This window comes from Chelonia mydas, chromosome 12, assembly GCF_015237465.2.
Source record: "Chelonia mydas isolate rCheMyd1 chromosome 12, rCheMyd1.pri.v2, whole genome shotgun sequence".
Taxonomy (NCBI): Eukaryota; Metazoa; Chordata; order Testudines; family Cheloniidae; genus Chelonia; species Chelonia mydas.
This window is the reverse complement of record NC_051252.2, coordinates 2,603,635-2,624,913: the sequence shown is the minus strand read 5'-3', so window position 1 is coordinate 2,624,913 and position 21,279 is coordinate 2,603,635. Positions and strand designations below refer to the sequence as shown.

The following is a 21,279-nucleotide window of genomic DNA, read 5'->3' as shown; positions in this document are numbered from 1 at the left end:
TCTGTAAGGCCTAAAAACAGAGTTTTTAAAAATCATCTCCTTTTCCCCAGGCCAAAATGAGGAGGGGGAGAGATGAAGAATAGGTTTCCCTAATCTGTTGCATTCCTATAGGTATAACTGAACATCTGTGTATGTGTCTTCCCACTCATACATACAGATCCCATATAAAAAGGGAGAAACAGCAGCAATGTAATCCCAAGTGTGGCCTATCAAATACCCGTACCCTCCCAGAATTCCACACTGTCCCTAGCCAGTTAGTCTAAAACAGTGGTTCTCGAACTGTGGCAAGTGGACTGCAATCAAATCATACACAGATTTGTTAAAAAAGACTTTAGGTCTAAAGAACTATCGAACTTGAGTGTCTCCATTTTTCAGTGTCCAACCTGAGACACCTTAAAATGGCCAGATTTTCAGAAAGTGCTGAACATCCCTCCACTGGAAATCAGGCCTCTTTCAAGGGGCCCATGTTGGGCCCCCAAAATCACTGATCGCTTTTGAAAGTTTAGGCGTTGGTCTTTATAATTGGTTCAGTAACTCAAAATATGTACAGTCATGCAGAAAGCCCTATGTCTGATTGTATGGTGCATAATCTATCAGCCCACAGGTGTTTAAGCAGTTCTCTGATAGGAGTTACAGTCCAGCGGTGCTCAGACTTTTGTACTGGTGACCCCTTTCACGCAACAAGCCGCTGAGTGTGACCCCCCCTTATAAATTAAAAACACTTTAAAAATATTTAACACCATTATAAATGCTGGAGGTGAAGTGGAGTTGGGGGAGGCTGACAGCTCACAACCCCCCCACGGAATAACTTCACACCCCCGGCGGGGTCACAACCTGCAATTTGAGAACCCCTGAGTTACACCTTAAATCCCTTGGGTGTTGAAGGATGAAAAGAGCCCCGAAAAGAGGTTGACAAATTACAGAACAACAGGCAAAAGGAACGTCCAGTCTGTCAAAGGATACCCTTCACAAAGGAGTAGTGGGTGCTCTACTGCTACCGCAGTAGGCTGGGTCCAGAGTAACTCCACTGAAATCAGAAAGGTTACTCTGGATTTACACCTGTTTTATTGGCCAAAATCTAGCCCTTTGTGTGCATATTCAGTGTTTAAAAGGCACCGATCCCTTTAAGGGTGTTGGTGTTACCTTGTTCTCCTCAGGAATGAAGAGGATGTGGAAGGTAGACGCCATGCCCGGTGCTACTTTGTGACCCACATCATTGGGACTGATAACTCTGAAGTAAGGAGAACTCTCCAGGACGACTTTCACCAACCGGGGAATCTGTAGGAGACATGTAAAATATAAGATTATGCAATCCACATGGAAGGGCAAAGAGAAAGAAATCATCCTAGTCATCAAATGGGGATATTGATCCTTAGTGCTCCCTAAAGGTTAAGTGCAATTAGTTTATTATAGGGGAAATGGAGAGACATTAAACTTTTTGATGTGTTGAGTTTGAGTTAGCAGTGGGCCATTTATTCTATTCTATGTAGGCTCTTGCACTGCGCTCGTCACCATAGTACTGAAGCACCTTCCAGTACCTATTGAGCATCTGGGGATAGGTGTGCACGAGCCTGCCCACGTCTAAAGGCCCCTCCCCCAGCGTAAGGAGTGGGGCTACCGGACCCAGATCTCAAACAATTCTGGGGGGGGGGGTGTAGTGGGGCAGCTGCCCCACTCCATGAGAAAAAGGGTTGGAACAGGCCAGAGAGGTTGCGCAGACCAGCAGCCAATCAGCAAAGGCCTGTGGAGACCCAATGAAGGCAAAGGAAGAGGTGGCCAATCAGGGCCGGGCTGGGTCCTATATAAAGGCTGCCTAGCAAAGGAGAAGACAGTCTCTCCCTGACTAGCAAGGGAGGAGGACTGGCTCCTGAGGTAAGGAGAGAGCACCTTGGACAGAGAAGTGCTGGGCAGGCTTGGAGGAGCAGAGGAGAGCTCTGGCCCAGTTACCTGCCAGGCTGCGGCCCCTGCTAAAAAGGGTTGAGAAGGTGCATGGGGCCAAAGGGGAAGTGGCCCAGGGAAGACAGGCAGACAAGAGGGGAGTTAAGGAGGGCAGAGAGAGGCTGCCACTAGAGGGTCCCTGGGTCGGGACCCAGAGTAGCGGGTGGGCCTGGGTCTCCCCCTTTCCCTCCTTATACTGCACCTGGCCACAGAGAAGTGGGGCCGAGACAGACTGCAACCTGCTCCTGAGGTGAGGGGCTAGACAGTGGGGTTGTGGTTGGCCACTGAGGCAGGTGCAAGCCAAAGGACTGCTATTAACCCCCTGCCTCCCAGAAGGGGGTGAGACTGGAGTAGTGGGCACTGCTGGAGGGCAGTGTCCTGAAAAGAATGCTGCCGAGCGGGGAGCAACGCAGTTCCCAAACCAGGAGAGCAGTCAACGGGTGAGACACCACTTGCAGAGGGCGCTCTGCAGCTGACAAGAGCTAATTCCCGGAGCAACCAGTGGGAGACGCCAGCGGTGGTGAGTCCTGACTCCATCACAGTGGGCAACAAATGATAAGACAGGGATGGGAGTGAGGGTCAAAAGCAGGGAGCCAGAGGGGGACACCTTCCCGTAGTGCATTAAGCAACATGATTAACGTTGTGACATGTTGGTTGTTCTCTCATCCTCTCCCCTGGGGCGGAGGGGGAGGGGAGTGTGTGCAGTGGAGTCTTTTACTTTGGTAGGGGTTTTTCTGTTCCAAAGAAAAATGCCACATAGTCAGCTGGCCAAGCAAAACGAAGTAAACAATCAAGGAATTCTCAGCATACACATAAGTAACAGGAGCTGTGAGAATAAAGGAGTTCATCTAGGGATGAGGAGCAGAGGGAGAAGGAAGGGAGCAAGACAGCCTTGGGAAGGCACTGACTGACATCAGAAGAGATGAAGGAAGAACCACCCAAGAGTTGACAAAGAAACAGCTGAAGAGAATCAGAGAAGAGTCACAAAAGCCCAAAGAGCAGGAAGCCAGAAGCAGAGAGTTACTGACTGTTCAAAGAAAGGTTGTGGTTACTTGGTTTCCCCTGGGGCATGCCCATCTGTTGATACTGTTCTTTAGGGGGAATGCTACCTTTGTGTATTTCCAGCCTCAGGCTATGTTACTGTTATTGACTTGTATTCCAGTTTCATTATTAAAAACTAGCATGACTTCTTTCAGAAGATTCTGCCGGTTGATCAGTTCATAATCAGACAACAGTTAAAGCTCAGTGGAGCCAAATTCCCAAGTACCTTGTTAACACACAGGAAACCTTGCATGGCATTTTGCAATGAGAGCTGCCCTTCATGATGTCACAATAAAATTGCCCCCCCACCACGGAGTCCCCTGGGTATGCACCAGCATTGTATATTGCTAATGCTTTTATATGCATTGGGAAGGGTTGAAGGTGTGTGGAATGAAAGATTCCTTTGCAGGTTGCGAGAGGCCAAAGAGGGAGGAAGGGAGAAAGGAATGGGTTAACTCGACAATTCAGCTAGGCTCGAAGATAAGGAATGAAACTGCCGCTCAAGGCCAACACACACAAACAAGCTCCCTGCTGCTAAACAGCCAAAAGCCTGTTGGCAAGGAGACCTGAGCCAGACAGACCTGAAGGGGGTTGCAAAACGAGAAAGATTGTGAAGGCCAGTGAGTTGAAAAACAACTGTCTCGCAACCCTGCAGCCCAGTGTGTTTTGGGGAACCTAAGGGAGCCTCAGAAGGCGGGTTCGGACTGGTACCGAGAGCACAGGGGACAAAGGGCCCTGGACGAAAATGCCCCTGTAAGAACCCAGGGCTTAAAACCCTCCCGAGAGCTGAAGCAAGTCAGAGATCAACAGCGGACCCTAAATGGCCTGTGCACAGGACAGAACTCTCGTCTTCCCCTCCCCCATCTTCTTCTTACGTTACACCCAGGCATGGCCAGCCTCGGGTTGTGCGTGTGTGAGTATTAAAGTGGGTTAGGGCTCGGGCACTAATGCTTTCTTCCTTCCTCTGAGTGACCTGGGGAGCACCCAGCACTCCCTGCTATTATTTTATTAATAAAGCTTTAAAACTTGGTGTGCTCCTTCATCACCTCCCCTAACGATCCTGCGGCCTCAGCCTGACCTCCTGATGCCTCAGGCAGATTGATAACATACATCTGTCACAATGATACTGGAAGAAAATAGAAAACAAACAGGGGTTTACTGGTACTGGCGCAGCAAGCCTAAAGCATGCAATCTACCGCTGAGAGAAACTCAAATGAAAATTTTTTTTACTGACAAGCTGGGAGAGCTTCACAAATATGCCGCAAAATCCAATTCATGCTTTGGAGCATAGGGATTTCCACATGTGATCAGACCAGTAACCAGTCACTGATGGCTACCATCACTGTAAATGCAGATGATCCTGAATCCTTCAATTATAGCTTGTGGAAGTGAGTTCCAAAGGCTAACTTTAAATTGTGTACAAAAGTCCTGTGTAATCTATTCTCTAATAAAATGAATGTACATAAGCATTTTCTGCAGAACAAACAATGAAAATCTCTCTAAGCACTGCTTAGAAAGAGCCAGAGAAAAAGAAAGCAATTTTACTATGTATAAATAGCAGCAATAAAGATGGACTAAATCATTCCACCTCTGTATCTAAAAGATTAGAGAGGCCACATTCGGAATACTTTATGCCTTTAACTTGATTTTCACAAAGCAGAGCACAGAGTTATAATCACAAGTGCATTGTCTGCAGCTGTCAATTCAGAGATCTGAAAACTAGAGATAAAACATTCTAAACTAACTGCTGAAGTGTCTTGTTACTTTTATACAATGAAAACTATTTACAAAAACAGTCAAATTAAAATGTAAGGGGATCTTTTGGGGGTTTATTAACAACATCCCTGTGGTATTAAAATTCAGCAGAGATGAGTGTGGAATCTTCAAGACTGTTAATGCTACAGTATGTGTCAGGGTCCCTATTACCCCAGTGCTGTCCAGTGACTGAGGTCTCACTAGCTTCCAGAACACATTTGTTTTGGAACAGCAACAATTCCACACTGTCTCATTCACACAGTCACTCCCTCCCTCCCATAACGTACACCTCCCCAGTTGAAACTGTACACGTTTATTCATTTTGCTGGGAGCTGCAGAAATATTTATGCAGAAGTTCTTTTCCACTTAAAAAGAAGAGTTAACTGTTTGTCTGCTGGCTGATATTTGGCAAAGATGAACATCATTTGCTGCCACATCTACATCACTCGGAAGCAGTGCTGTGGCAATGGTATGCCTGTCCTCCAAAGGGCAAGTGTAAGGGAATGCAGCAGAGAAGTGGTCGACGAGGGAAAGTGAGGCAGGGTTTGTTGGAGACGTGTATACGGGCAGGGTCAACCCAAGTTAAAATTGGGATTATACTGTAGATCATACACAATCTCACCAGGAAGCTCCTTCCCTTTTGTTTTGGGAATACATGTGTCATGGCTCAGCCATATTTCCAATATTCCTCCACTACCAAATGAATGTAGCCCTAAGCTCCTCACAGCATCTTTCTCCTCTCCTGGGACACTCTCTAACACTAGTGCCCTTTAGCCTCCCTTGTCAACGCAGCATTTCCCGCAGCATCTAGTATTCCTGTAATCAAATTGCCCCTGGAGGCCCTAGGACTTCTCCCAGGACCTCCTACTACCTCCATAACAGCAGAGCTTCTCATTAGCCATTACTCTCAGGCAGGGTTCATTTCATCCTCTGATTTATCATCTTTTACCATTAGAACCGGAGAAGGATTTGTTTCTTTCCACTCTCTGCTATACACTTTTCCATCCTTTTGCACTTGAAGTTTTATATCTAATATGCCTTTTCCTTGCAGGACCAGATCTCTGATTACTTTTCACACTTTCTTCTTGTTGTTCAGATGTCAAACAAAACCCTGGGGCGTACAATAGTTTCTCCTGGAACACTTTCTAATTCAGATCCCTTTCTCACTCCTTCTCACTATCTTTTCCCATGGGATTCTTGCCGGCACACACCTCCTTCAAGCAAGCTTATTCTCTGCTGAAATTTCAAGTCCTTGTTTTCTCCATTTTCAGTCCTGATTATAAATCAATGGTTCAAAATTGCTGAGATCTTTCAACTGCCTCCCCGCTCCCACTCCTCTCAGGGAAATCGCAAAATGATCACAAAGTTATTTCAAGCAAAGGCGGCAGACGCTGTGGAAAGAGCTGAGGTGCTGGCGCTCGTGAGCGCTCTAAAGGTAAAACAGAGCCACTCCTCTCAGAAAAGGCATGGCACTGAAAGGGCTTCTGAAATTTGTTCATAAGCATGCAATTAAAAGGCATTCTACTGCTGCCAGTAAGTCAGTCTGTTCCCATTTCTGATTTAAATGAACATTTCTGGACACTAACACCATTGAGTTCATTTTACTCCAGTGTATGTAAGAGGGAAATCAGTCCCTGTACTTGCTCTGCGTGATTTATAAGACATGTCAGTTCAATGCAGAGGCTACATATGTTACTAACTCACTTCTCAAAAGAGACTAACATTAAAACCTGTGGGTCAGTTCCGGGCCCAGAGAGAGTCTGGGGAGCAGAGTGCATAGCAACCACATGCAATGGGGAGGCTTTGCAGCCTCAAGCATGTCTGGCTAAGCCCAGCCCTATTTCTACTGGCAATCGGGGGGAGGGGAAAGACTTCAGGCATGCAGTGCCATGCTGTTGGTTGGCCCAGAGGGAAGCAGACACGTTCCTCCCCAGGTGAGTGACAGACAGGGGGCATGAACAGGCCACATGGCTCAAAATGGCTCACAGCTCTGAAACAGGATTGTCAGGGGGGAGAGGGGAAGAGGCCACTGGGAGAAAGATCTCCCTGAAGGTAATCACAGGGTACGGAGAAGTCTCCTCCCGCAACTCCCACCAACCTGAAACAGGATTGTCAGGGGGGAGAGGAGAAGAGGCCACTGGGAGGAAGATCTCCCTGAAAGTAATCACAGGGTACGGAGAAGTCTCCTCCAGCAACTCGCACCAACCCAGCCTCTCCTGTAACACAATACCTGGAACTCTCCTTTCCCCATGCAGGAGCAGCAGCCCAAGGGTGGCATGGACTCTGCCACATCACAGACTGACAGACAGAGTCGGGACTGAGACAGTGCTGTTATGGGCAGGGGAAGGGAGCTCCTCTGCCTGATTCCCCACCCCCAGCAGCTCCACATCATCCAGTAGCGTCAGCTGACTTCAGAGTCATTTAGTGAGGTGCACAGGTGGTGCAGTGATTTGGCCCCATACAAATCGGGAACACTTCAAAGGGGAAGGAGAGCCTATCTGACTGAGGCTGACTCATCCATCCCCAGGTGAGTAATGATGCAGAGACAGAGGCTGGTAAATGGATTACATCAATGTGAGGAGATCATATTAACTACAGAGAGGGAATAATTGTGAAGGAAATCACCCTGTTTTGAGACACAATCCAAGTGAACAATCCTGATTTTAACAAGCAGGGATGAGGACACCACGGCTGGGCCCCACTGTGGCCATGCTTGAGTAAAATAGAAGACACATGTCAACACGGAACATTTGCAGACCAGGGGAAGATGAGCTGAGACACTCTAGGAGTCCTCACACAGCAGCATGGTGACCTGCTGACTCCAGGGGGTCTGGTGGGACCCCCAAAAGAATGTAGACATCTTTAGCGGGGTCGTATTGGAAAACCTGGGAGGTTCTAAAGGCCCCTCCCCCAGCCTAGAGGGAGGGACCACTGGACCCAGGGACCAAGTAAATGCGAGGGACAACTAATGAAAAACAGGGGTCGGAGTGAAGGTCATAGGTTCAAAACGAGGATACCAGATGGGTACACCGAGCAGAGAACCCCGGACAGCGCCCACTGCTCCTCAAAGCTGTCAAGGGAGCTAGTGATGCTGCCCAGTGGAACTCTGCCCGGATGCGTGAAACTAGGGAGGAGCGAAAATAGGCCCCACAGTCGCAGAGCACCCCCTTGTCCAACATCCTCCCCCTGGTATTATAGATGGAAACTTTGGCCAGGGCCAGGAGGAGGTTGATGAGGAGGTCCTGTGACTTCGTGGGGCCACAGATAAGGTGTGCAAAGAGAATCATAGAATATAAGAGTTGGAAGGGACCTCTGGAGGTCATCTAGTCCAAACCCCTGCCCAGAGCAGGACCAATCCCCAACTAAATCATCCCAGCCAGGGCTTTGTCAAGCCTAACCTTAAAAACTTCTAAGGAAGGGGATTCCACCACCTCCTTAGGTAACGCATTCCAGTGTTTCACCATCCTCCTAGTGAAAAACTTTTTCCTAATATCCAACCTAAATCTCCCCCACTGCAACTTGAGACCATTACTCCTTGTCCTGTCATCTGCTATCACTGAGAATAGGCTAGATCCATCCTCTTTGGATCCACCTTTCAGGTAGTTGAAAGCAGCTATCAAATCCCCCCTCATTCTTCTCTTCCGTAGACTAAACAATCCCAGTTCCCTCAGCCTCTCCTCATAAGTCATGTGTTCCAGTCCCCTCATCATTTTTGTTGCCCTCCGCTGGACTCTTTCCAATTTCTCCACATCCTTCTTGTAGTGTGGGGCCCAAAACTGGACACAGTACTCCAGATGAGGCCTCACCAATGTCGAATAGAGGGGAATGATCACGTCCCTCGATCTGCTGGCAATGCCCCTACTTATACACCCCAAAATGCCATTGGCCTTCTTGGCAACAAGGGCACACTGTTGACTCATATCCAGCTTCTCGTCCACTGTCACCCCTAGGTCCTTTTCTGCAGAACTGCTGCCTAGCCATTCGGTCCCTAGTCTGTAGCGGTGCATTGGATTCTTCCGTCCTAAGTGCAGGACTCTGCACTTGTCCTTGTTGAACCTCATCAGATTTCTTTTGGCCCAATCCTCCAATTTGTCTAGGGCCCTCTGTATCCTATCCCTACCCTCCAGCATATCTACCACTCCTCCCAGTTTAGTGTCATCCGCAAACTTGCTGAGTGTGCAATCCACACCATCCTCCAGATCATTTATGAAGATATTGAACAAAACCAGCCCCAGGATCGACCCTTGGGGCACTCCGCTAGATACCGGCTGCCAACTAGACATGGAGCCATTGATCACTACCCGTTGAGCCCGACAATCTAGCCAACTTTCTACCCACCTTGTAGTGCATCCATCCAGCCTATACTTCTTTAACTTGCTGACAAGAATACTGTGGGAGACCGTGTCAAAAGCTTTGCTAAAGTCAAGGAATAACACATCCACTGCTTTCCCTTCATCCACAGAACCAGTTATCTCATCATAGAAGGCAATTAGATTAGTCAGGCATGACTTGCCCTTGGTGAATCCATGCTGACTGTTCCTGATCACTTTCCTCTCCTCTAAGTGCTTCAGAATTGATTCCTTGAGGACATGCTCCATGATTTTTCCGGAGGTGAGGCTGACTGGCCTGTAGTTCCCAGGATCCTCCTCCTTCCCTTTTTAAAGATTGGCACTACATTAGCCTTTTTCCAGTCTTCCGGGACTTCCCCCGATCGCCATGAGTTTTCAAAGATAATGGCCAATGGCTCTGCAATCACATCCACCAATTCCTTTAGCACTCTCGGATGCAACGCATCCGGCCCCATGGACTTGTGCACCTCCAGCTTTTCTAAATTGTCCCGAACCATTTCTTTCTCCATAGAGGGCTGGCCACCTCCTCCCCATGCTGTGCTGCCCAGTGCACTACTCTGGGAGCTGACCTTATTCGTGAGGAACAAGTGCAGGGAGAAGTGCAGCCAGAACCTCAACAAGAGGTTCTGGAGGAGCCGGAATAGGGGCGGCAACTTGGCGCATTCAAGATAGGCGTGCGCCAGGTTCTCCCTCGCCGCGAAAGGGGCAGGCATCGGGTATAGGGGTGAACAGCGCCAGGTGCACGCCTGTGCTCATGGCTCCATGAAGGAGCCGCCAACCTATGTCCCCGAAGGTCCGTGGGTCCAAGGTGGAATAAAGGCTGGCCCACCGGGGCTCCTCACCCTCTTGAGGTGGAATGGTCCCATTGGGGCGGGACACGAGGGTGAGGAAGTGCAGTGTGTGGAGCACGAGCATGTACAGATGGTTTCTGGGTGCGGTTCGAAACCGGACTGGCTGCAGGGTGTACAGCCAGCTCGGAGTGTGGGAACGGGGAGGCCGGGAGGGGCTCGTGGAACAGGGGCCGAAGAAAAATGTCTGGAGGGCCAGGGGAGAGGGGCGGGTGGAGAGCACCCTCTCGCAGGGCTCACCACAGGAAAACGAGAGAATCGGGTGACAAGGCGGCCTCCATCTCCTGGAGTACGTGTCTAGGGGTTGGAAGGGTGGAAAGCCCCATGTGTCGACCGAGCACACAGGGCACCACCCAGTCCCCCCTGTTGTAGTCCAGGACGTCTCAGACTCTGATGGTTTCTGCCAGGACCAACCTCCAATGCACCGAGGGAGACTCTGCCACCTGCACACGTAGATCAAGGTTGTGTAGCAGGGGCTCCGCGAGGAGGTCCGCCCCCTCGGTGGCCACAAAGGACCTGGTCTCCGAAAAAAGCTTCCAGGTCCAGAGGAGGTCCTGGTAGAAGACCGGCAGGTCAGAGAGGTCTCCCGGGAGACCTCTCGGGTGGAGAAAAAAGAGCTGCTGGTCGTATCGGAGCCCTCAGAGGCGGCGGAGGAAGGTGTGCGCCAACGTGCTCCACGCTGGACTACCTGCACCATAAAGGAGCCTCTGCAGGGCCTGGAGGCGGAAGACATGGACCTGGCTGCGCAGGCAGACCAGGCCTTGTCCTCCCTCCTCCAGGGGGAGACTCAGGACCCCTGCAGAGAACCAGTGCAGCCCCGGCCACAAGAACTCCAGAGCCATCCTCTGGAGCCTGGCCAGGATCCTCGGGGCCAGGCTCAGGCTGTTGAGCCGGTGCCAGAGCATGGACAGGACTAGCTGGTTCAGCACCAGCACTCTTCCTCACAGGGAGAGACACCGGAACAGTCCTGTCCATCTCCGCAGTTACACACCCACCCTGGCCTCCAAATCCTGCCAGTTCTCTGGAGGAGAAGAATGCGTGGCAAATAGACAAACGCCAAGATAGAGCAGCGGACCCACACCCCACCGGATGGCTTGAAGCGCAGGTGGGAGGGAGCTTGCCTGCCACCCGTCCCCGATCACCAGGACAGAGCACTTGACCCAGCTGACCCGGTCGGAGGAGGCACTGAGTAAACGGCCTGGCAGGCCTCCACCCGCACCAGGTCGTCCGGGTCCTGGACCACAAGGAGCATATCGTCGGCGTATGTAGACAGGACCAGCCGCAGCTCTGGTTCCCGAAGCACCAACCCCGTCAACCTCGGGCAGAGGAGACCGAGGAAGGGCTCAATCGCCAGAGCATACAGCTGGCCCGAGAGGGGGCACCCCTGCCATACTGCCTGCCCGAAGCTGACCAGCTCATTCAGGGTCCAGTTGAGCCTGACCAGACACTCCGCGTCAGCGTACAGCACCTGGAAAAAGCCCACGAACTGGGAACCGAAGCCAAACGCCCACAGGGTGCCCAGGAGATACCCGTGGTCCACCCTGTCGAACGCCTTCTCCTGGTCCAAGGACAGGAGGGCAAAAGACAGAGCATCCCTATACCCCAGCTCCAAGAGGTCCCGGACGAAATACAAGTTATCAAATATGTCACAAATGGAAGCTACAGATAAAAGGGCGGGGCAGGCAACCAAACTAAAACCCAAAGTTTGGGGCGGGGCAGGTAGCAAACGCGGAAGGGCCGGGGGAGGGGAGGCAAAACTAACAAAAGAGGAACTCCTAGGGGAACAAAACAAGTAGCGGGCGGGGCTGGCTGCGGGGGGGGGGGCAAACTAGCACAGGGGTCTGGGGGGCACAGCAGGGAGGGGACCCCACCAGCCAAATGCAGCTGGGGGGAGGGAAGGTCCAAGGTAAGGAGACACGTGCGCCCATGTGTGCTTGTGTAGCTCAGTCTATTACCACTCACTGCTGCAAACAGTCCCAGGTGGTGAAGGGGGGGAAACAATCAGCCACGGTGAGGGGCGAAGAGCAGGTCCGGTTGGTATGTGGGGTGGCGGAGGGGGCGGCAGTAGGTGGGGGTGGTGGTAGGTTGGGAGCAGATGGGCAAGGGGGAGGGCTCCACGCCTCTTCCTCTTGCTCCCCCCAGGCAGCAATAAAGTCACCCCCGCCCCCCAGGAGCAGAGATGTCAAAAGTCACTCCGTTTGTGAATGAACCCTCTCAACAATGTCCCTCTGCGGGAGTCCTCTTCTTCCTCCTCCTCACCGGCAGCAGCGGTTCCCACAGCAGCAGCAGCGAGCAGCAATCAGCCGGCCAGGCAGGAGGGACCCACAGATGGTAGCGATGGTGGGGTCCTGGCTTCTCCTTCCGGAGGCGGAGGGTGGAAGGGGCGGGCTGGCAATGCCTCCCCACTCACTCCGCAGCAGTGGCAGCAGCAGCCCAAGAAGGGAGAGAACTCCAGCCAGCAGGGCAGCCCAAGCAGACTGACCCTCCTTCCTGTTGCAGGGTGGTCACCCGCTCCTGCCCTGAAGGGCTTAAAACAGCCCTGAGAGAGGGCTGGGACAGGGGAAAAGCTGGGCTGATTGGCGGAGTAGGCGCAGCTGGGGTCATGACCCAAACAGACCCAGCGGGCCCTATAAAGGCCAGTGAAGCCAGGAGCTGAGAGGACTCTCCCTCTGGCTTGCTGAGAGAAAAGGGCCTGGCTGCCTGGAAGCTGAGAGAGTTCCTGAGGTGGAGCAGGGCTGGGGAAAGGCTAGAGGAGCTGGGGAGCTCCGGCCTGGAAACTCCCCAGGCTGCAGGCCTAGAGTAAGGCTAAATAGGTACTGGGGTTGGAGGGGGTAGGCAAAGGCAGCAGGTCCAAACCCCTCTTGCCTGTGATGACTGGCGTTTACACTGCAGTCGGCCTCAGGGAACGGGGGCTAGTTGATGACTGGCAGTGGCAACAGACTGAGACGAGGTAGGGATAGTGGGTGGGGATTTCCTGGGGAGGTGAGACCCAGATCTGTGGAGGTACTGCCAGGGGGAAGCACCCTGGGTAAAAGGGGCACCGGGGTCCGGGAGGGACATGGGGGCCAGCAGCAAGCAGGACACCGGCCTGCAGAGGGCGCTCCGGAGGCTGGAACACTAATTCCCTGGACGACCAGCAGGAGGTGCCACAGGGGTGAGTCTCACACTGCTACAGCATCTAAAGAACAAGGCTAAAAAAGGTCTTGACCAGAGGCAGGATGCTCTTGGTTCATGCCAATCCATCACTGTCATAAATATAAAGGGAAGGGTAAACCCCTTTAAAATCCCTCCTGACCAGAGAAAAAATCCTCTCACCTGTAAAGGGTTAAGAAGCTAAAGGTAACCTCGCTGGCACCTGACCAAAATGACCAATGAGGAGACAAGATACTTTCAAAAGCTGGGAGGAGGGGGAAAAAACAAAGGGTCTGTGTCTGTCTGTGTGATGCTTTTGCCGGGGACAGAACAGGAATGGAGTCTTAGAACTTAGTAAGTAATCTAGCTAGGTATGCGTTAGATTATGATTTCTTTAAATGGCTGAGAAAGGAACTGTGCTGAATAGAATGACTATTCCTGTCTGTGTGTCTTTTTTGTAACTTAAGGTTTTGCCTAGAGGGATTCTCTATGTTTTGAATCTAATTACCCTGTAAGGTATCTACCATCCTGATTTTACAGAGGTGATTCCTTTACTTCTATTCAAAGTCTTCTTGTAAGAAAACTGAATGCTTTTTCATTGTTCTAAGATCCAAGGGTTTGGGTCTGTGGTCAACTATGCAAATTGGTGAGGATTTTTACCAAACCTTTCCCAGGAAGTGGGGTGCAAGGGTTGGGAGGATTTTGGGGGGAAAGACGTGTCCAAACTGTTTCCCAGTAAACCCAGGTAAAGTTTGGTGGTGGCAGTGGAAATCCAAGGGCAAAGAGTAAAATTATTTGTACCTTGGGGAAGTTTTAACCTAAGCTGGTAAAAGTAAGCTTAGGAGGTTTTCATGCAGGTCCCCACATCTGTACCCTAGAGTTCAGAGTGGGGAAGGAACCTTGACAATCACTTAGTAGGCAGGCACGGAACATGTGGTGGGTGTAGTCAGAGTACGGCTGATCAGTCAGGCATGCTACACACTAGCTGTGAGTAGCAGAGAAGTCCTGCTGAGAACACTGCGAAGAGGAAATTACTGGCAGGAATTGAGCCTTCTGGCCACATGGGCTCGTGCTGTTGTTCCCTGGCCATGGCAGGACAGAGAAGGCCACAGCATGTGCAAGGCTGAAGCCCAGAACACTCTGGCACCACCTTAGAAACATAGCTCTCCAAAGGAAGGACATCGCCAAAAATGGTTCTTAATTGGGTTAACTCCTTTGGAGTTGTGTCCATGAGCAGGGACACAAAAAGGAGCGAGCCAAGAACCCCTCCCAAGACTTCCATCTTCCCTGGGTTCAGACAAGGCCCATCTGCATGGTTCAAGCAGAGACTAAGCAGAGTCCATGGAATGAGAGGCGTATGGGTGAGTGTTATCAGCAAGCAGGAAACTGTTCTTTCAGTTCATCACATGGCAAGCCTAAATGTCCTGCACTTCCTGTCAAGGCCCATGTCAACAAAGGGGACCAAAAAGGAGGACAAAATGAGCCTCGAAAAGGAAGAGGTGAGCTTTAAAAAGACATTAAAATGGGCACTTGGCACATCAAAGGATAAGACCCTTCATCAAGAAAGCAGGGAGCTGCTTACCACCACTCTATAAATGGTACTTTCTCACTGTCCGGGGCAGCTACAGCAAGGACAGGCCAAAACCAAACCCTAAGAATGGGTTCCCTTTGGATTTCAGGAGGAAAGGTGGTTCTGAGTCTATCCCCACACCAAACCTGCGCCTTTGGCTTGGGTTCTAGATCCAAATAGCAGAAAGACACTCCTCTCCCAGTCCCAGGGCCTGTTCCAATCCTGGTGTCAGAGGAACAGCCTCCAATGGAGACAATGAGCTTGCATGTCCTTCCACCAGAGCGACATTTGGACCCCAGTTCAGAACAATTCATCAGATTTTGGCACCATCAAATGCAAACCTTGCCCTAACTCAGCCTTGGCCTCTTATCCCAGAGTAAACCTAATTTGGATCCTAATCAAAATATTATCCCCCTTAGACGACACAGTCACAAAGCAGGTCACACAAATGAGAAAGATTAGACCTAGTCAGTCTGAAAGTTTGATTTTCAGGCTCACACCTTCACATGAAACCTTTCAATGTCAATTGACATTTATGCCTGCCAGTGCAGTAGTTAAACATCTAAGTACCCAGGATACGGGTGCAAAATCCATTTGCATGAACAAATCAGAATTTTAGGGTGCAGAAAAATGTGTATCCTACACACTGAAGCATCAGATACTTAGGGGCACAAATTCTGCTGGTAGGTTACAGTCACTTTGTAACTATAGCCATCAGAAGCATTTTATTATAGGCCGTGCTCTGACACTGAGCTGATAACACAGTGATCAGTGCAGTACAAAACCTATAGAAATTAGACAACACCATAGACTGGTAAAGGTCCAAGTGATGGCTCTTACCTTGTCATTGTTCCTCAGAATCAGCGGGACTTCATAGATCTCACAAGGGGCATAGTTCTGAAATACCACCTCTGATGGGAAGGGCTGAAACAAGCTCTGCTCCAGGTCAACTGAAGAGAACTAAAGATGTAAAGAGACACTCAGTAAGTGGACACAGAAATGCTGGGAGGAATGGGGTCATGAATGCAAATTCTGCATTGCTCTTTAGCAGGATGCAATCTAGACCATCTCTATGAGCAATTATATAAGGTTTGCAGTGAACACTCCCCAAAAGAACCATGGAGCAACTGAGATCAATGAATTTATATCAGGACCCCAGTGGAGATACTGTAGGGATGATTGTTGCCCATTAACTTTGTAGCCTGCACTCACCCTGAGGTAAAGACATCAGGGTCCATATCCTCAGATATTTAAATGCCTAACTGGCATAGGAGTAAGGCATGGGAATTAAGCTCCTAAATGCCTTTGAGGATCCCATGGAAGTTAGGTGCCTAAATGCCTTTGAGGATCTGGGAGGATCCTATGGGAGTAAGGTGCTTAAATACCTTTGAAGATCTGGCCCAGGAGACTAGAGAGCAGAGAGTTTTACTGTCAGTAAGGAAGGCAACCAAGAGAAGCAATGCAGCAGCTGTTCAGAGTTCAGCAAAAGATGACAGAAGACAAGGCTATATGATTTCACGTTACCTTGGTGTCACTGGAGGATTTGAATGAGGACAGAACTTTGGTTACATAATCTTTTTTAGTGAGTTTTAAACCAGAGCAAGGAATACTCAACATTGTCCTTTCAAACCTGTGTTATTTCACGCTGTTCCTTGAGCATGCCGAAGAATGTGCACTGACACACAGAGGAGGGGGTTGTGGGGCAAAACAGCACATATTCAGTGGAGATTCTTAGGTTAGCCCTAAATATTTTAATTTGACTGTGCTTGCCCTTGCACCGACACGCAGGTACCATCTCCACAGTCTAATAAGGAGGCATCCTGCACCAAGACCCTCGAGGAACATCTGAGTCTAGACCAGTGATTTTAAACCTTTTTTCATTTGTAGACTCCTAAAAAATTTCAAATGCAGGTTGTCATAAATATAAAGGGAAGAGTAACCATCTTTTTGTATACAGTGCTATAAAATTCCTTCTAGAATACCCTGTAAGGTATTTACCATCCTAATTTTACAAAGGTAATTCTTTTACCTTTTCTTTAATTAAAATTCTTCTTTTAAGAACCTAATTAATTTTTCATTGTTCTTAAGATCCAAGGGTTTGGGTCTATGTTCACCGGTACAAATTGGTAAGGATTCTTATCAAGCCCTCCCCAGGAAAGGGCGTGTAGGGCTTGGTGGGATATTTTGGGGGAAGACGTCTCCAAGTGGGCTCTTTCCCTGTTCTTTGTTTAACACGCTTGGTGGTGGCAGCATACGGTTCAAGGACAAGGCAAAGCTTGTACCCTGAGAAAGTTTTTAACCTAAGCTGGTAAGAATAAGCTTAGGGGGTCTTTCATGCAGGTCCCCACATCTGTACCCTAAAGTTCAGAGTGGGGAAGAAACCTTGACATTGTCCTTTCATTGGTCATTTTGGGTCAGGTGCCAGCTAGGTTACCTTAGCTTCTTAACCCTTTACAGGTGAAAGGGTTTTGCCTCTGGCCAGAAGGGATTTTATAGCACTGTATACAAAAAGGTGGTTACCCTTCCCTTTATATTTATAACAGAGGCGTAGACCCCTGTGGAAATCTTTGACATGGTCTGCAGACCCACAGACTACAGGTTGAAAACCACTGGTCCAGACTGAGAAGGCCTACATGATGAAATCCTGGGCCCACTGAAGTCAATGGGAGTTTTGCCATTGACTGTAGTGGGGCCAGGTTCTCATCCACAGGTGGGGAAGGATTGTCAGTGTGTGCTGTCAACTATTTCTGGCCCCTGGAGTTTGGATATGTTCCAAGTTTCCTGTGCTATTTAGGATAGTTCTCAACCAATTTGTTACAGGTTTTGGCTGGGGATTTTCTGCTCTGTAGAGCACTTCAGTAATGTATCCTCTTGGAATAGGTATTAAATATTGAGCAAGAAACCAAATTTAAATGTTTATCCTGCTGAGCATGCCTCCACGCTGTCAGAGGGGCATTCCCCTATGCAACCTCCATGGTATCATGACCCTGAAGTTCACCTCCCTGTCTCACCCAGCAGCTTGGTACTAAACAACCTAGCGGAGAGACCATGAAACCTGAAGCTATATCAGGGAGGCCTCCCCTAGGCCCTGATTGTTGAAACAATGGGACCTCGGATTGGTCAGAGCTTCCTCTTTAAACCCAAAGGGAGGCACAGGAAGTTATCTGCACAACTGGGCTCTACCTGGCTGCTGCCTAGAACGCTCGCCCAGCCCTATGTACTGTGACCTGCCTGATTCCCAGTGTCCTCATCTTGGCCTGACGCCTGGTGACACAAATAGTGCCTGGCCCCGTCCGAATTAGTTCATCTGGTTCCCTGTAACCTGAATACAATCCTTCATGTCAAGGGCTGCAAACCAGGCCCCGGGGCGGAAGAGGAAGGGGATAATAGAAGCCAGCATCAGCATACATAATTCGGACTTTCGGATAAAGCTATTTAGTATGCACAGGTCTAGAATGGGGCAGCACTTCCACCCTTCCCGGGGATGAGGAAGTAAGGGGAGTAGAAGCCTTCAGTCTCTATGGCACCCTTTGCGAGAAGAGCTTCGGCCTCTTGTTGGAGAAGGCATTGATTGGTAGGGTCCCCTGGAGGTGTCTGGGGGGTGAGGGAAACGAAAGAAATTCTATGGAGTGTCCATAGTGGATTATCTCCAGGATCTCACAGTCCATGGTGATCTTGTCCCAATTGTGGGTGAATAGGGCAAGATGGCCCCCAAAGATGATGTGTGGGGCCACAGGTGGCAAGGGGAAGGGTTCGCAGCTCTCAACCGACCTATCAGAAGTATGCCTTGGGTTGCCAGTGGGTAAGAGTCGAGGAAATGGCTGTGGCTGTGGTCATGGGTCACTGATGCTGGGACTGGTGGTGCTGGCGTCGGGGTTCCTGGTGCGACTGCTAGTACAGCGGATAGGGTGCATACGGTCGGGGGCGGAATTTTTGGAGCTGCTGTTTGCGCCGCGGGGCTGGAGTATAGATCCCCAGGGAGCACAGCGTAGCCCTCAAGTCCTTTAGCTAGTGATGATGCTCATCAGTCTTATCATAGAACAACTTGTCCTCATCAAAGGGGAGGTCCCTATGGTCGTTTGTACCTCTTGAGGGAAACTAGAAGACTGTACCCAGGACTTGTGGTGCATGAGGACCCCTTTGGCAAGCCAGCACAAGGATGTGTCAGCTGCATTGACCACTCTTGGAGGCTGACTTCATCTACAAAGGTGCCCTTCATCCACCAGCGCCTGCAATTGCTGCTGCTGGTCTTGGGGTAGCTTGTCCTTGAACTCTCCAAGCATAGGTGTTAAAGTCGTATTTCACCAGCAGAGCCTGATAGCTGGCAATGTGAAACTATAACACTGCAGAGGAGTAGTGGAGGCAGTTGGGAGCAAGAGTCAGAGCTGTGTCTGGATATCCGAGAAAATGTTGGCTCTGCTTCAGAAAAGCTCTCGGAATCCAAAGATGCCTTCGGCAGCAGGGGAGCCAGCAGTGTGGATAGACTATGGTGTAGCATGGGCATCATCCTCTCCAACTGGAGCAGGACCAGCTTGTCTCCACAGTGGGAACCAGGCAGGTGAGTGATGGGCTGGAGAGCAGTGGCAAAGGTGGGTAGGGCATGGTCCAAAGCATGGGAAGTGCTGGGAAGTGCACTCACCACTGATGACGGACACTGCACCACTGGTTCCAATGGTCCTGGGTCCAAATGGGCATGTGGCCCCATGGTCCCCTCCATGAGGTGCTTTCTAAAGTGAAGTTGTCGCACCTCCCAGGTCCACAGTGGGAGAGCCTTACAGATAGCACAGCAAGCAGCAGTATGGGCTTCCCCGAGGTATTACAGACAGTGCTGGTCCTTGTGCTGGAGAACTAGCAAGGGCAGATAAAGAGTTATTGAACCCCAGATTGCAGGACAGAGACCCCGGGGTTGGGGGTCCAGACCTGGGAAAACTATCACACCTATTTAAAACAATCTACACTGCAAAAAACAACAAAGAGGAACTATAAACAGGAACACTAAAAGCTCTCTTAGTGTAAATAGGATCAGGGGTTCTGACTCCAGCCATGCAGCAGTAAGAGGGAACTGGAGAGGCCTTGACCCACATGGCCTATGGAAACGCATGACACATGTGCCAGTCAGCAGTCACTGCTATGAAAACCTTCCAGCTCTGGCGCATGGCACACATGTGCACCCACAATTGAAATACATATAGAGATCATCACTCAAAGAAGAAGAAATGAAAATCCAGACAAACTCCATTCATTTAAACTGAGATCCTCTGCATTCATACTGATGGAAGTGAAATCAGAATCTGGCCCTTTGACTGCAAAAGACATGGAGCCTGAATCCCCTCTGACTTACACAAGTGTAAACTAGGAGTAGTTCCATTGAAATAAGTGGTTTGAGAGGACAGTCAGGCCCACTGTGTGCAGGATTTAAACAAGTTGAATCCTATGTGCTGCGTCTCTGTAAACATCACATAAAATAGAAAGAAAAAGGGAGCTGGAAGGAAGGGCAGAGAAGTGCTACCTTTTGATGGGAGGTTTCACTCATGTCTAAAAGCTCAATAATCTGAGGTGGCCGCATCTCATGAGTACTAGCCAGCTTCTGCTCCGTAGTAAGAGACATCTCCTTCAGGAAGGCAGATGGAGTCAGCTGCAATTCAAAACAACAGGAACCAGAGCTATATAAATGGTTTTTCTTGTTACAGTGCCGCTGATAAATAATTTGTGTTCTCAGCCGTTAGGGTAGTCCTGGAACGCCACTAAGTTCCCTGCTGAAATATTCAAAACTGGTAAATTAATTATACAGAGCGGAATATACATGCAGTACCCAAGAGATTCCATCCTATTTGTCTCTCTGTCAGCCATGATTTGAAATGACATCTGGCTGAGGAATTTGATTCTTTGGGCGGGGAGTTCCTTTAACTCCTGGCTGAAGCAAGTGACTTAAAAGGAAAAAAGTTAGTAAAATCCCATGTCTACACTATTACACAATGCTCACACAAAGACCTATGTAGGGACAACTTCTCTGAGGGAATTGTCAAGGCAAAGCATAAAAGAAATGGAGCGACAAGATTCAAGGAAAGAGGAATGGCCCAAGTTTAGATCATCTAATTTTAATCAGTAGTTGTCTGATCTTGCTTTGTCCTTAAAGCCTTTTTGATGGCACTCTAAAGAGCTGTTTCCATGGTCTGATCTAGCATTGGGCTGAATCCTGCTTACCTTCTCAAACAGTAAACCCCATTCACTAAACGTGTGGGTAAAAGGGGCGGGGTTTGATCCCTGACCCTACAAGTCCTTTATCATATTAGTCCTCACTTCACGTGACATGAAGTCAGTGGCTCAGTGGATCCCTGCATTGGAACTGAGGTTGGCACAGAGTTCATGAGGGGACAAAGCTGGCATGATATCATTTCTGAGTTCCCCTATTCTGGATGAGTTCCACCCCAGGCTCAGGTTACAGCAGCCTGAAGACGACCCAAACTTATGCCCAGCTGCCAAAGGCACGTAGGGGCTACTGCATCAGCCAGGAATAGCTGGAGTTCAGTGGCACTCAGGCCAGGCTTCCTTCTCTCCCAGATCATCCTTGACATTCCCCAAGGGCTAGTGCAGGGGTAGGTGTAGGGCCATTATGGTGTCTCAGTGCCATCTGGAGAAGCCCCTA

At 49.7% G+C, this 21,279-nt stretch overlaps 1 protein-coding gene across 2 annotated transcripts in view; it reads right to left on the bottom strand.

Moving 5' to 3' along the window:
* Positions 1 to 21,279, bottom strand: part of HYDIN (HYDIN axonemal central pair apparatus protein) — a 446,380-nt gene that overhangs the window by 378,862 nt on the left and 46,239 nt on the right. For both annotated transcript variants that reach the window (XM_043526330.1, XM_043526331.1), the window contains exons 3-5: positions 20,143 to 20,268; positions 15,474 to 15,593; positions 1,144 to 1,278 (exon numbers count right to left, since the gene is read on the bottom strand). In XM_043526330.1, the coding sequence (XP_043382265.1) occupies positions 1,144 to 1,278; positions 15,474 to 15,593; positions 20,143 to 20,268 (381 nt within the window). The remainder of the gene's footprint in view (positions 1 to 1,143; positions 1,279 to 15,473; positions 15,594 to 20,142; positions 20,269 to 21,279) is intronic.